At 41.8% G+C, this 17,143-nt stretch overlaps 1 protein-coding gene across 1 annotated transcript; it reads left to right on the forward strand.

The window, feature by feature from the left end:
- The first annotated feature begins 3,851 nt into the window (after positions 1 to 3,851).
- On the forward strand, positions 3,852 to 12,599 carry SPRY4 (sprouty RTK signaling antagonist 4). The gene is made up of 2 exons (XM_077265844.1): positions 3,852 to 3,989; positions 11,533 to 12,599. The coding sequence occupies exon 2, from the start codon at positions 11,573 to 11,575 to the stop codon at positions 12,464 to 12,466; it is 894 nt and encodes a 297-aa protein (XP_077121959.1). The 5' UTR covers positions 3,852 to 3,989; positions 11,533 to 11,572; the 3' UTR covers positions 12,467 to 12,599.
- Positions 12,600 to 17,143: the final 4,544 nt, after the last annotated feature.

Here is a 17,143-nt window from a genome sequence, read left to right on the forward strand (position 1 = left end):
TGTACAGGGGGTCAGCAGCGCGGATACTATATACACTGTACAGGGGGTCAGCAGTGCGGATACTATATACACTGTACAGGGGGTCAGCAGTGCGGATACTATATACACTGTACAGGGGGTCAGCAGTGTGGATACTATATACACTGTACGGGGGTCAGCAGTGCAGATACTATATACACTGTACAGGGGGTCAGCAGTGCGGATACTATATACACTGTACAGGGGGTCAGCAGTGCGGATACTATATACACTGTACAGGGGGTCAGCAGTGCGGATACTATATACACTGTACAGGGGGTCAGCAGTGCGGATACTATATACACTGTACGGGGGGTCAGCAGTGCGGATACTATATATACTGTACAGGGGGTCAGCAGTGCGGATACTATATATATATACTGTACAGGGGGTCAGCAGTGCGGATACTATATACACTGTACAGGGGGTCAGCAGTGCTGATACTATATACACTGTACAGGGGGTCAGCAGTGCGGATACTATATACACTGTACAGGGGGTCAGCAGTGCGGACACTATATACACTGTTACAGAGGGGTCAGCAGTACGGATACTATATACACTGTACAGAGGGGTCAGCAGTACGGATACTATATACACTGTACAGAGGGGTCAGCAGAGCGGATACTATACACACTGTACGGGGGGTCAGCAGTGCGGATACTATATACACTGTACAGGGGGTCAGCAGTGCGGACACTATATACACTGTTACAGAGGGGTCAGCAGTACGGATACTATATACACTGTACAGAGGGGTCAGCAGTGCGGATACTATATACACTGTACAGAGGGGTCAGCAGAGCGGATACTATACACACTGTACGGGGGGTCAGCAGTGCGGATATTATATACACTGTACGGGGGGGTCAGCAGTGCGGATATTATATACACTGTACGGGGGGGTCAGCAGTGCGGATACTATATATATATACTGTACAGGGGGTCAGCAGTGCGGATACTATATACACTGTACAGGGGGTCAGCAGTGCTGATACTATATACACTGTACAGGGGGTCAGCAGTGCGGATACTATATATACTGTACAGGGGGTCAGCAGTGCGGATACTATATACACTGTACAGGGGGTCAGCAGTGCTGATACTATATACACTGTACAGGGGGTCAGCAGTGCGGATACTATATATACTGTACAGGGGGTCAGCAGTGCGGATACTATATATACTGTACAGGGGGTCAGCAGTGCGGATACTATATACACTGTACAGGGGGTCAGCACTGCGGATACTATATACACTGTACAGGGGGTCAGCAGTGCGGATACTATATACACTGTACAGGGGGTCAGCAGTGCTGATACTATATACACTGTACAGGGGGTCAGCAGTACGGATACTATATACACTGTACAGGGGGTCAGCAGTGCGGATACTATATACACTGTACAGGGGGTCAGCAGTGCGGATACTATATACACTGTACAGGGGGTCAGCAGTGCGGATACTATATACACTGTACAGGGGGTCAGCAGTGTGGATACTATATACACTGTACGGGGGTCAGCAGTGCAGATACTATATACACTGTACAGGGGGTCAGCAGTGCGGATACTATATACACTGTACAGGGGGTCAGCAGTGCGGATACTATATACACTGTACAGGGGGTCAGCAGTGCGGATACTATATACACTGTACAGGGGGTCAGCAGTGTGGATACTATATACACTGTACGGGGGGTCAGCAGTGCGGATACTATATATACTGTACAGGGGGTCAGCAGTGCGGATACTATATATATATACTGTACAGGGGGTCAGCAGTGCGGATACTATATACACTGTACAGGGGGTCAGCAGTGCTGATACTATATACACTGTACAGGGGGTCAGCAGTGCGGATACTATATACACTGTACAGGGGGTCAGCAGTGCGGACACTATATACACTGTTACAGAGGGGTCAGCAGTACGGATACTATATACACTGTACAGAGGGGTCAGCAGTGCGGATACTATATACACTGTACAGAGGGGTCAGCAGAGCGGATACTATACACACTGTACGGGGGGTCAGCAGTGCGGATACTATATACACTGTACAGGGGGTCAGCAGTGCGGACACTATATACACTGTTACAGAGGGGTCAGCAGTACGGATACTATATACACTGTACAGAGGGGTCAGCAGTGCGGATACTATATACACTGTACAGAGGGGTCAGCAGAGCGGATACTATACACACTGTACGGGGGGTCAGCAGTGCGGATATTATATACACTGTACGGGGGGGTCAGCAGTGCGGATATTACATACACTGTACGGGGGGGTCAGCAGTGCGGATACTATATATATATACTGTACAGGGGGTCAGCAGTGCGGATACTATATACACTGTACAGGGGGTCAGCAGTGCTGATACTATATACACTGTACAGGGGGTCAGCAGTGCGGATACTATATATACTGTACAGGGGGTCAGCAGTGCGGATACTATATACACTGTACAGGGGGTCAGCAGTGCTGATACTATATACACTGTACAGGGGGTCAGCAGTGCGGATACTATATATACTGTACAGGGGGTCAGCAGTGCGGATACTATATATACTGTACAGGGGGTCAGCAGTGCGGATACTATATACACTGTACAGGGGGTCAGCACTGCGGATACTATATACACTGTACAGGGGGTCAGCAGTGCGGATACTATATACACTGTACAGGGGGTCAGCAGTGCTGATACTATATACACTGTACAGGGGGTCAGCAGTACGGATACTATATACACTGTACAGGGGGTCAGCAGTGCGGATACTATATACACTGTACAGGGGGTCAGCAGTGCGGATACTATATACACTGTACAGGGGGTCAGCAGTGCGGATACTATATACACTGTACAGGGGGTCAGCAGTACGGATACTATATACACTGTTACAGAGGGGTCAGCAGTACGGATATTATATACACTGTACGGGGGGGTCAGCAGTGCGGATATTATATACACTGTACGGGGGGGTCAGCAGTGCGGATACTATATACACTGTACAGGGGGTCAGCAGAGCGGATACTATATACACTGTACAGGGGGTCAGCAGTGCGGATACTATATACACTGTACAGGGGGTCAGCAGTGCGGACACTATATACACTGTTACAGAGGGGTCAGCAGTACGGATACTATATACACTGTACAGAGGGGTCAGCAGAGCGGATACTATATACACTGTACGGGGGGTCAGCAGTGCAGACAGGGATCAGTGTCATCCCCATTGTTTCCCTGGGGTAGGTGCTGACTGACCCCCAGTGGGTGGGCATCCTTCCTGAGCCTGGCACGTCGGCCCTTGTTTGGTCAGGAGCAGGAGGCTTCCGCCCACGTAGTGCCCCAGTGATGGGGGAGGATGATGGCTGCCAGGTACAGAGCTGCGCACACGATCCGGCGCACACCGGCGGCCGGCCACAGACATCAGCGGTGACAGGCTATTTCTAGCCCACAGGATGGCTCATCTGCCGTGCTGGCCGCGGAGCTCCCTCCTCCCTCCCCTCCCCCTCATCCCCCCAGGGCCTGCTGTACACGCGCGATTTATTCAGCTGACTCCCATTCATAAAACACTGCTCCGCTCGCAGTGAACACACAGGTTAGGTTCCGGTCTCCATTCATAAAGAAATCAGGTTATGCGCAAGCGCACTTGTGCTCTGCGCCCACCCCATTCATAAGAATCGTGCGGCGGGGTGGGGGGGATGCGCGCCTGCGCTCCGGCCTCTTCCCTCCCATTCATAAGAAGTGTGTGGGATTGAGGCGCATGCGCTTTACGGCTTATCCCTCCCATTCATAAAAAAGCCATTTTCCCAGGGAGTTGCAACATCGAAAGCAAAAAGCGAGCTGACAGCGGAGGAGCTATGCAGCCTGGATCACCAGGACTTGTGCTGAGGATTCCCATGTCCACTGCTAAGGAAATCTGACATTGTCTGAGAATTGAGTCATGAGCTTTGCTGCAGCCTCACAAGTAAGAGCGGTCTGGATTCGGTGTGGTTGATGCGGATTCATGCAGGGTGCACATTTAGTGGGCTGCTGGAGTGGGGGGCTTCTGCTATTGTATGCTGCTGATCTGTTATAGGGGGAGGGAGACCCCAGCTCCCTGCACCAGTAATGCAGAGCATGCGATCGTGTCAGGAGAGGAGCAATCGTAATGTGCATGCCTGGTGCCCGACGCCCCCCGCAGATGGTCTGCCACGGCGACCCCCAGGGTCCTCAGCCATCACTATTGACCTGCAGTATCTCTCATACATTAGTTTTCTGCACTGTGAGCGGAGATGACACCCGATGGCCTACTGCAGAGCGCTAGTGGTGGTCGGGCCGATCCCCCTCCGATCAGCGATCCCCCTCCGATCAGCGGTCCCCTGCTAGATCTGCGCCATGGAGGAATTGTTGTCGGTGGGATGGGAGCTGTCAGATGTCCCTGTGGTCAGATGTGCGCTGTCAGGGCTGCAGATCGCCCCCCAGGTCCCATTAGCACCAGTGATGACGCAGGATGCATTATTTCTGGGCAGGCGAGCATGGATTGCTTGTGTGCGCAGCCCCAGAGCCTGCAATCCTGCATGTCAGCTCCATGCACTGCCTCTGGGATGGGGTCTGTGGGGGGATTACATGTCTGAGGGGCAGGAATGGGGCGATTTTCGGTTTCTGGAGAGAAGGCCTAGAGCTGGCAGACACATCGCACATCCAGGCCGGGCTGCTCTGCTGCTGCAGCTTCTCCTGCAGGATTGGGGTTCCCATCATTTCATGGACAATCTACGCTATATATATATATATATATATATATATATATATATATATATATATATATATATATATATATATATAGCGTCTAGGGTGGGTCTGCTCTACATTTACAGAGGATGGTCACATATATGGCAGACTAGAGAATTGCTCAGACAGTGGTTGTTCTGTATTGCAGGCCATAATAGAAGATCTATAGGAATATACGGCTTTTATCAGCCACCTATGTGTATGCGGTTATTCCCTCCTTATAAAATCCCCCAGCAGATGCTGTTTTTTTTTTTTTTTGCAGACCTTATCTTCAGTTAACGTTTAAGCGTTTACGAAGCTGCTCGTTTTAAAGGGACACTGCGTCGCCTCATCTGATTGCAGCCAGAAGCGTAGGGCGAGACTTGGCAGTGAAGGGTTAAATATGCAATCAGGCTTTGTAGGAGCTTACGTTATTCGCGAGGAGTCACATTTAGTTTCTATGGCGCAGTACGGATTTGTAAGAATGTCTGTTGTGTGCAGCCAGGGCCAGGTTGTGCCAGTTGTGGTGTCATGAGGGAGCAATCATTGGGCAAAATCGGACTGATGCGACACATTTTCATGCTGTGTATTAAAAAAAAGGGGAAAGGGATGAGATGCGGTAAAATTAACGTCAAATGCTTAATTGTGTTATGTTGCCGGTCGTGTTATATGTTTGGTATTCATGACTGTGACCGGTGCTGTTCACATTACAGTTTATTATAGAAAATCCTAATGATTGTGTTATTCGAAGGCTGATTTATGGGCGACTAGTACCCTGCATTTCACCATTCCTAAGGACAATTGTGTAGTAACTCATCCATTCAGCATATAGCTAATTATAGAGCCATTGAAGGCATCATTTACTGCAGGCGGCTCTGCCATCCCGAGTGGAGGTTCATTCATGAGTTTTTACTGTGTTTTTCATAGTAAGCATTTTTCCTATTTTATTGATGCCAAGAGTTCGCCTTAATGAAATCCCTGGTAAATGGTGTAGCAGCAGGAATATCTCTACAATTAGAGGAATTGTAACTGCTCAATATATATATATATATATATTTAACATGTGCTTATATACAGGCATATGATACTATATATTAATAGTATCATATATATGTGTAATGTGTGTGTAGATAGATAGATAGATAGATAGATAGATAGATAGATAGATAGATAGATAGATAGATAGATAGATAGATGTGGGATAGATAGATAGATAGATAGATAGGTAAACCAAAAATGATACACAATACACAGTGTGTGATAAGACACCTGTGCCTGTATGGGAGATTACTCGCAAAAGAAATCCCATGCAACTACAATAACTGAACCCTATATAGACACATTGCACCAAAAGGGATCGTACCAAAACAAATCTTTATTGGACAAAATACACAAATAAAATGGTAACAATAGTGATTGGGATACTCTGAAGGTGACAGCTACACCAGAGCCGCAGGCAAGAGGAAAAAAGACATGCTTGATATCAATATAAGAGAAAGCCACCTCTGTATTAGTGCATATATACTAGTGAACCACAAAGTTATAACACTAGGCTGGTGAAAAACGTCCAGTAAGCACATAACACCAGAGCAAGGAAATAGTATAAAGTTACAGGAGCATAATTACCTCAAAACCTGCGGCGCCACCCCTACGCGCGTTTCGGCGTGCGTGCCTTCTTCCGGGGGAGTCCCCCGGAAGAAGGCACGCACGCCGAAACGCGCGTAGGGGTGGCGCCGCAGGTTTTGAGGTAATTATGCTCCTGTAACTTTATACTATTTCCTTGCTCTGGTGTTATGTGCTTACTGGACGTTTTTCACCAGCCTAGTGTTATAACTTTGTGGTTCACTAGTATATATGCACTAATACAGAGGTGGCTTTCTCTTATATTGATATCAAGCATGTCTTTTTTCCTCTTGCCTGCGGCTCTGGTGTAGCTGTCACCTTCAGAGTATCCCAATCACTATTGTTACCATTTTATTTGTGTATTTTGTCCAATAAAGATTTGTTTTGGTACGATCCCTTTTGGTGCAATGTGTCTATATAGGGTTCAGATAGATAGATAGATAGATAGATAGATAGATAGATAGATAGATAGATAGATAGATAGATAGATAGATGTTGGATAGATAGATATTAGATAGATATTAGATAGATAGATAGATAGATAGATAGATAGATGTGGGATAGATAGATAGATAGATAGATAGATAGATAGATAGATAGATAGATAGATAGATAGATAGATAGATAGATAGATAGATAGATGTTGGATAGATAGATGTTGGATAGATAGATGTTGGATAGATAGAAATGGGATAGATAGATAGATAGATAGATAGATAGATAAATAGATAGCTATGGGATAGATAGATAAATAGATATGGGATAGATAGATGGATAGATATGAATTTGCCATGTCATGTGTCAACCAAGGTGTTTCAACTTTTTTTTTATTTCTGCAGTGGCAGTTTGACGCCCTGACTGTTACTAGTGTGTATGGTGTAGTACTATATAGTATTGTATCGTTGGTATAGTGCTATTTAGTATGGTATAGTTGGTATAGTGCTATATAGTATGATATAGTACTATATAGTATGGTATAGTTGGTATAGTGCTATCTAGTATGTTATAGTATGGTATAGTGCTATATAGTATGTTATAGTTGGTATAGTACTATATAGTATGATATAGTACTATATAGTATGGTATCGTTGGTATAGTGCTATATAGTATGTTATAGTTGGTATAGTGCTATCTAGTATGTTATAGTATGGTACAGTGCTATATAGTATGTTATAGTTGGTATAGTACTATATAGTATGTTATAGTTGGTATAGTACTATATAGTATGATATAGTACTATATAGTATGGTATAGTTGGTATAGTGCTATATAGTATGTTATAGTTGGTATAGTGCTATATAGTATGATATAGTACTATATAGTATGGTATCGTTGGTACAGTGCTATATAGTATGGTATAGTTGGTATAGTACTATATAGTATAGCTGGTATAATACTTTGTTGTAAAATATAGTTGGTTTAGTAGTACAGTATTGGTGTAATGAAGGATATGTGTAAAGTGTGCATGTACTATCAGGTATTGTTTGATTGACATATTTTATTATGACGGTATATGGGTAAATGAAATAAAAGGCAATGAATGAGCAGAATTTACCGCAGTGGTGTCAATCATCTACATGTTCCTTCTATTTTATTAGACCATAAGGACACCCTAGTAAGAGTTCACATTTAACTTCTGGACTGTGCGCCATTAGCCAAATGCTGGAAGGTTGCCGTTAATTCGGTTTGCATATAGAGTAACATGGAAGTGACTTTAGCGCCAGCATCTGGTTTGTGCTGAGTGACAATTAGCAGATAGTTGCAGTTTCCTAGTTCAGTAGGTGATGTGTCATTCTTATCAATGTCTGGCAGATTATCAGTTATCTCCTAAAGGATGTGGATGTGTCAGAGCTATTATTGCCCTGTGTGACTGACAAGTTGAGAGGAGGAAGTAGTCAATTAGATGGTAGGGTTCAGTCCACCTCTCCATATCTTTTGCTACATTTAACATATCCTGTTATAGACAGGCCACATGTTCTTATGTTCTTTTGCACAGGGTTTCAAATTCTACGCAGTACTTAAAAGAAGTGTCAACATGTCTTTTATGGCACGGGTTACCAACAGCGTTTAATTTTTTTTACTGCAAGTAGTATGTTAATCTAAGGTCATATTTCCAATACAATGACTATAATAACAAATGGAAGTCTGAAAAATCAATATAACCATTTCTACATCCCCGAGTGTTCAGGATCTACCTACCTAAAAAAAAAAACAATTAAAAAAAAAAACATTGAAGCAGAGCTCTTAGTGAAAGCTCAAATTCCAGATTTGGTGAGAGTAAGTCTACTATGTATATAGTTCAGCAGTCTGTAATTATAGTTGCAGTATTAAGGGTCTTAAAAAGGGTCGACAAGTTTTAACGGGGGGGGGGGGGGGGCGTAAAGTGGCCATTTTATCTAATGGGAGGGGGTGTTCGGGCTGTAACAGCTGTGATTGCAGATGTGGATGCAGTAGGAGCATCAGCTTGTAAATGCTTTGGAGTCACCTGCTTTGTCATAAGCCCAGCGTGTTGCATATGTAATCGATCAGAACACAGTAGCCTCATAAACATAATGAGAAATGGCTTCCTGTTTTTGTAGCTCAGTGAAAACCTATTATGCCGCTGGCAACTGAGATCCAGGGTGTTATATACTGCTTTTCTCTGAATTATTATTTTTTTTGTTAGGTGTAGCTATTAAACATCACAGTGAGAGTCATAGACAGCTTGGTGACATGAGGGAGAATTCTTTTCCCCTGTACAGTAATGAAGATTGTACAACAAAGCTTTTCTACTTACATCAGATGGCACTGATCGTAGCTGTATATTTTCTATCTCTCCATCTTTGATAATATTTTGTATAAATAGAAGGATTATAAAACTCAGACTCATTTATTAAATGTTATGTTACCAAAAAATATATTTTCCACTCCTGAAAAAGTTTTTAAAAGATTATAAGATTATAAAACTCAGACTAATTTATTAAATGTTGTGTTATCAGAAAACATAAGATATTTTCCACTCCTGAAAAAGTTTCAGTTGTTTTATTATCAATCCCTTTTATATAAGTCACTGGAAAACCAAATTGGAGTTCCTACAGGAACTAACATCTAGATTGGTATGTAAAAAATTATTCCTAGTAATACAGTGATATAGTACTTATTTTATTACTTTTTTTTATTGGGGAAATCCTAAAGCCTTTTGCGTTCCTTTCTGAAATTCTGTAGGAAACTCATGTCACTGGGAAACACCTTTAGGAGCTGTAATTAGATGACACAACTTGCATTTTGACATGTCAATTATAGCCCTTTGTTATTTTCACTTCTTTTTTTTTTACTGTAATTACTTGAAATGTTTTCCTATGATGCGCCAGTTAAATTAATCCTGTATGTGCACTTCCCCTTTAAGTGGTTCTCAAACAGCGCTTACAAATAAAAAAGTCGCTCGACAAGGAAGCACTACGTCTCATAGAAAACAATGTGCACTTTCTAAATTGGAGCCGGGCCGTATCCGCTCTTTGATTTAAGCTTAGTTGCTTCCTGTGCTCTTTTGACTTGCGTAGCTGTTGGGTAACTGGATAGATTCCAGTTCTGAACTGCTCTCTTTCGATGAAATCAGAAACTAAAGCAACACAACGAGTCAGCCATTCTATGAAAATGTGCTTGTTGTTGTGACCTGGTATGAAGAGCGTTCTGCATGTTAACGACCCGAAATGTGCACATCTGTGGAGAGGTATGGCAAAAAGTGTGTGTGGGGTTTGTAGGAAAATCTAGTGTCTCTGTAAAAACATCTTTTTCTGCAACTTTTTGTTTTTCATTTAGACTGATCTTTTATGCATGTATTAATTATTCTGCTAGGATGCTTTTCTGCTAGTGTTTTAAGGTGCTGTGTAGCACGTTGGCTCAGTGGTTAATACTGTAACGTTGCAGCACTGGGTTCGAATCCCATCAAGGGCAACATCTCCAAGGAGTTTGTATGTTCTCCTCCTGTTTGCGTGGGTTTCCTCCTGGTTCTCTGGTTTCCTCTCACACTCCAGAGACATACTGATAGGGAATTTAGATTGTGAACCGGTAGGGACAATGATGATGATAAACGTAAAACACTGTGGAATTAATGGTGCCTATATAAGCAAGTAGTAGAAGTACGTTTCTATAAAGGCATGATGTATGTGATTTTGTAGCATTTAGGCATAGGGTTGAGCGAGGGGCATTAATTGATTTTTAGCTACCAAATTTTAGGTTGGCCATATACAGCAAATGGCTGTCAGCCGACAATTCCACATACACAGCAGCTCTCGCTCAGCTGAGTACTTCTGTGTTCTCTACGAGAAAGCCACCGACTGACACGTCAGCCGTCAACTTTTCTAAGGGAGAACGATGGGAACCACAGTCTGAAATTGAGCATGCACGATCAACATGTCTTCAGATGATCTGTCGGACAGCGCCCCATACACATTAGATTGTCAGCTCAGCCCGTCCATATTCGAGTGTTTAGCCGTCATTAGTCTAATGTATATGGGGACCTTTAAATCAGTGTAACCAATACATTTTGTACCTATTCTCAGTGAGTTATTCAAAGGCGTTTAAGTTACTTTTATCTAATTCTGCATTTCACTGGGAACCTCACACATGGTAAAGTATCGAAGTCCACGCAATGTGCCTAGTCAAGGAAGTTTCAGGGATGTATCTTGTAAAATATGGCTGAAAAAAACAGAATGTGTGGGTATAGTTATCTCCTGAACTCATTAACAGGTTGTAAATTGTGAGGCCAGATGGACTTATCTCTTCTGGTTTGGCTTCCCATATACTTAGGTAACTTCCAGTCATTGTGTTTGGCCGTCTTTCGTTATTCTAGTTTGTATCACAATTCACAGTATAATCTCAGATTGTAATAAAGAATTATTGCTAAATGAATTTTAAATATTATAAAAGTAATAATATTATATTTGTAGACAGAAGATTGTAGCATATAGGATCCAGTGTCAGTTGTCTTTCTACTCTTATGGCCTCCTAAGCTTAATGTGCATCGAAATGGTTGTCTTCCCTTTTTCCTGTGTGATCTCTTCTTGTCTGACAACCATGTCTTAAGCTTTGCTTCAAATATTTTGCTTTGCAACGTTACAGGACATTAAAAAGACTGTTTTTGTTGTTTTGTTTTTCAGATTTTCTAAGAGATACTCATATCACTCAGAGCGTAGGCCAATGGATTCCAGGATTCCTCACAGCATCACCGTTGTGCCCAATGCAGTTATGGTGCAGCCTCTGTTGGATGGTCGAGTTCCCTATGGGAGGTTACAGCACCCACTTACCATCCTGCCTATTGATCAGATGAAAACCACTCATCTTGAAAATGATTATATTGACAACCCAGCTCTAAGCCAGCTGGCCAGTCAGAAACTCAATAGGGGTCCTCATGAGCCAATGCTTGTCAATCAGCATTTGCAAAGGTGTGAGGCAGATATTACACACCCTTGGATATCATTCAGCGGGCGTCCCAGTTCAATTAGCAGCAGCAGTAGCACTTCTTCAGATCAGAGACTCTTGGATCACATGGCTCCACCTCCAGTGGTGGATCAGTCGCCACCCAGAGCTGTAAGGATACAGCCTAAAGTGATCAATTGTAAGCCTCAGGATGTCAAAGGCCCTGTGGCTCAAGAACTAGACAAGCACTATCTACTTTGTGAGGCCTGTGGTAAATGTAAATGCAAAGACTGTACTACCCCACGGACCTTACCTTCCTGCTGGGTTTGCAACCAAGAATATCTGTGCTCAGCACAGAATCTGGTCAACTACTCAACTTGTATGTGTCTGGTCAAGGGCGTCTTCTACCACTGCACCAACGAAGATGATGAAGGCTCCTGTGCAGATCACCCATGTTCTTGCTCTCACTCCAACTGCTGTGCTCGCTGGTCTTTTATGAGTGCCTTATCATTGTTCCTTCCTTGCTTGCTTTGCTATCTTCCAGCCACTGGGTGCGTAAAACTTTCACAGAAATGCTATGACCAGGCAAGCCGACCTGGTTGTCGATGCAAAAATACAAACAGTGTCGTGTGTAAAGCACCAGAAGCGGTCGGCAGACCGGAGAAGCCATTCTGAGACTATGAGGTTTTATGAATTTTGTTACAAAGATGCATCACGCAGGAAATTAAAAGACTCCAGACAGAATATTCTCACATGAGGCTTTAATTTCAAGTTTCTTAAATAAGAGGGTCCGGCAACACTTAGTATTACACAGAGGGAGGGGAGGAAACGCATATTGTGTATTACTGCTGCTGAGAACCATTTCCAAATCCTGTGTGCTTAGAAGATAGCCGCAGGAGATATCTTGAAGCTACTAGCTACCTGTATTTTATCTACAGCTATCATTAGGAAACCAGATTTGTGCTTCTCAGTTAGCATGGAAGCGAGCCAGCTCCAGTTCTTCCTCACAAGCTTCTGTCTTTGTTTTTTTAAGCTGAAAGTTTCAGTATGTGGCTCATCAACGCCATCATGGATGTGCGGGAGCTCTACCGAGACTTTGTTAAGTAACATTTTTGTGTCTGTGGTTTATTGTTGTTTTTGTATTTTTTTATATACTGTACATGTATTAATTTCCCTATACAAGTATTTTTCTATTTTTTGGCAAATAGAAGACAAGAGTGGCTTGGGTATTGACTCAACATGGTGGTTACAGTAAGGACTTACCTATCCTTCTTCCTTTGCCATGTTGAATATGTTCCACCCTGCCTATTATTAGCTGCCCTTTTCTAATACTCCTCAATGTTGAAGGTATCTTCAATTCACTAGTTGAGAAAATCTCACGCTGTGGTGGAAGTTGTAACAGTCCCCTCCTATAAAGCATATCTCAAGATTGGTTAACCCTCTCGCAACATCCCAGCCGTTTCATCGCTGGGTCATTGCGTTAAAGTAAATTCCATTTGTACGAGGTTAACCCATCTCCTGCCACCCTTTAGTGCATCACAGGACCTTGTGCTGCTCTCTTTCAAGTAATAAAGAAGGATATCTGCTGCACTATAGCTGGGAATATAAGAGCACAATACCCGTTTTATAACCAGACACAACAAAAGCATAGTGTGCAGGAAAGAGCGAGTGACTTGGAGGAACAGTGATCCATCACACATTAACAAAATAACTTCCTTTTCATTAGTTGTCATTTTTATGCCAATTGACACTTGCATGGTAACTTTATTTGTTTCCTTTGCTGCTGCTCTCTACCTTGACCCTATTGTAAAATAGCGCCCTGTATATCTGTGTAAATATACATAGAGAGATACAAAAATGTCTATTTTAGTGTTCGATATCTACCAGGGAAAGGTCAGCGGAGCTATAGGGAAATTCACCCGTGTGTTGCTGTAGTTGTACTATTTTTATATTTTCTATATAACTATATCCATATGAATAGGTTCTCAATGACCGGTTAGGGTTCACTCACACCTGGTTGCATTTTGGCATCTCTCCGCAGTAACCAGTCATTCTTTCTGGCAACTAATAGGTGCTAGTCTCTCAAAAATATCATGTAGTTCCTGTGCTATGGGGGAAACTTCATTATTGTATGGATGTGTTCAATTTACATAGGATTGTTGCGTTAAAATCACATTTTATGTATGCAACACATCTCCTTCTGTCATATTAAAAAAAAGCCCCATAAGGGTTAATGGTACAAGATGTGACAACTCTTCATTCATCTTCCCTGTGACAACTCTATGTAGCTGCTTTTTATGCAAGTGACTTAAACCTTAATAAAAAACATAAAAAATAATATATTTCTAGCGGTTGCCAAACAGGTCACTCCTATGTTTTTCCTTGTATTATTATTTTTTAAAAAAAAAAAACTGCTGCAAATCTAGCACTTTGTCATATTAGACATATTTATTTTTCTTTTTTTCTTTTAATTTAAACAGCAGGATGGAATACTTTGTATAAAGAAGGTACTGACACCCTTCATATTTTGCAGCTTTGCATGAAGTTTCCCCCGTAGGGCAGTAAACTGCCTTGGTATTGAGATCTTTGCTGAATGTTGATTGGAACATATTTCACTTGGTTGGATTATTACCATATTGTTACACCACAATAAGCCTATTTACTCCACAGTTATTTTGTGCCAATGATAAAAGCTAATAATTCTAGAATTTTTGTACACTAATAGAGTCTTGTGTAGCAAATCCCTTCTCAGATAGGTGGCCGTGATGTGCCATGCAAACCCCTAGGACTGTACAGTGGATGATAATTAATTCCTTAAATATGAACTATAACATAAAAAAGTGCTATTTTAGTGCCAAACATAGGTATTTCTCGGAGTATGCAAACTTAGACAAGGTGTCAATTACATGCAATCACGGGCTAATAACTAAAAATTATAAGATTAAGTCAATAACTTTAAGACTAAACACTATAAGCTAATCTGTACAGAAAGATAAATCATGTGCACATCTTAAGTTATTTGTCATCATCTTGGTTCTCTTTCGGAGAATTTTTAATAGACTTTTTTTTTCCTTTTTACAAAATTAAATTTTTGCTTTTCAAAGATGTGGAAGCGATTTCCAGGTAGCCTAACTTCTCGAATTTCATTGTCGCTTCCACTAAGCAAAATATTCTAAGAACGGCCCAGATTTTAAAATTTCTTCCCTTACCTGTGTTCAGAGGGGGCAGATATTTTACGGGTCAAAGCGGCATTTACATGGCCTTATTATATATCCGTATACACATTGGCTTTTTGGATTATTATAAGCCAGTCTAATAGAAGCGTATGACATGATTGGTCCGGGGAGGGGTCCCTGCTTTAAAGGAAATTAGTTGGTTAAACTCCTAAAATAACTGCTCCCCTGTCTATAGGTACACTATTGCCTTACATGGTTTTGGTTTTTAAGCGTCAATTTTAAACAATGTAATTATGAATCAAAATTTTATTTATTGTTGTATTATAATTATTTTGTTGGTGGCTGGCATAACACTAAACAGTTTTGGGTAAAGGAAATGCCATTGTCCATAACCAATGTGCAATTTGTTCACAAACACCAGTATAAAGTGTCTCTATTCAAGATGTTTTCGTTGAAAGATTCACTCCATGGAAGAAATGTATACGCTGAATTGTTTCATTTGTATAGAATATTTATTTTGAAGCTCTATTTTAATAGTATTTATTTTAGAAAGTCTACTATTGTAAGAGTTCTTCTGTTTGTGAAGAAAAACACAAGTTAAAAACTGAATGTACTGATCTAGAAATATATAAATATATATAAAAATATAATTATATATTGTTGAATATACCAATTGGCTCCTGTATTTTTTGGGGTTCTACTTTTGGTCCATGAATGTTATTTTTACACTTCAAAGATATTCATAGGTTGGGTTCCATATATTCATACCATCCAGATCAGTTTCCCTATGCCTCAGTTGTTGTTATTACTAAATCATTTGTCATCCCGCTTTTTCACCAGTTTAGGCCACGTTCACACAATCAGTAATTTATATCAGTATTTGTAAGCCAAAACCAGGAGTGGGACAATCAGAGGAAAACTATAATAGAAAACCGTCACCACTACTGGATTTATCACCTACTCCTGGTTTTGGCTTACAAATACTGACGTAAAATACTGACCGAATTCTCAATGTGTGAACACGGGCTTATACTGCAATACTGGTGAGTCGGGTCACAAAAACGCAACATGGAGAGTTTTCTGATCCATCTCATTGAAGGGTCCGGTGCAAAAACTAATGTGTCGAATGAATGTAAATGATCCCATAGTCCCATGAAAAACCATGCGATCGGTTCTCACATCAGTTTCCTTCAAGCATTTTAATGCCTCACCATAAGGAAAAAAAAATCTGGATTGCAGGATAAGGGCAAGCGAGGCCATACACATACATGCCTCACTTATGGCATTATGACTTCTGTTTTCAACCTAGGTAGCACAGCGGCTCAGTGGTTAGCACTGTTGCTTTTCGGCTCTGAGGTCTTGGGTTGAAAAGCCAACAGGTGCAACATCTGAAAGATGTTTGTATGTTCTCCCCGTGTTTTCATGGGTTTCCTCCAGGTTCTCCGGTTTCCTCCCACACTCACAGGACTTACTGATAGGGAATTTAGATTGTGAGCCCCAATAGGCACAGTGATGATTGTGTAGAGTGGCCATAGTGGAACCTTGATGTGCATTTGAGTAGTTCTTCTCTTCTTTCTCAAGTTTAACGTGTCTCAGTACAGATATTGGTGGTGTATCAATGTGAGATCCTTGAGGGTCCACCTAATCTTGCTCCTCTGATCACTAGAAGAAAGTTTCAGCGATGCTAAGAAAGCTTCATGACACTTGGCCCTACTCAGAGTGAACTAAAGTGAAAAGACCATGAAGGTTTTGGAGGAAGCCATAGAAGTGGTGCAGCACTGTCCTAACACCACTGCCACTTTTGTCCTAACAGCTGACAACGGTCACAGTGTTCTGATGCCAATGTCTATCCTGAGACAACAATTTCAAGTTACTTTTTAATTAGCGCAGTGACGGATGAGCCCTCTAATCCATAAAAATTGGCTTCTCTGATCATAACTGTTTTTCTCATTACTTTATACATTTCACTGATTTATACGTTGAATAGGTTTCCCAGTTCCCGAGTATCATGTAGCTGCAAAATTATACAGTTTGTAGGACAACGGCTGATTCTATGAATGCTACCCAGGGAGATGGTTAAATTTAATCTACGCTGGTCCCTTTCACACTTAGGGCCTTAAAGTTTAGCACTTAATGACCTTAATTTCCTGATTCCTAAAATACAGGCCAGTAGCTC

The sequence above is a fragment of the Ranitomeya variabilis genome, chromosome 5, assembly GCF_051348905.1.
Source record: "Ranitomeya variabilis isolate aRanVar5 chromosome 5, aRanVar5.hap1, whole genome shotgun sequence".
In the NCBI taxonomy this organism is placed as follows: Eukaryota; Metazoa; Chordata; class Amphibia; order Anura; family Dendrobatidae; genus Ranitomeya; species Ranitomeya variabilis.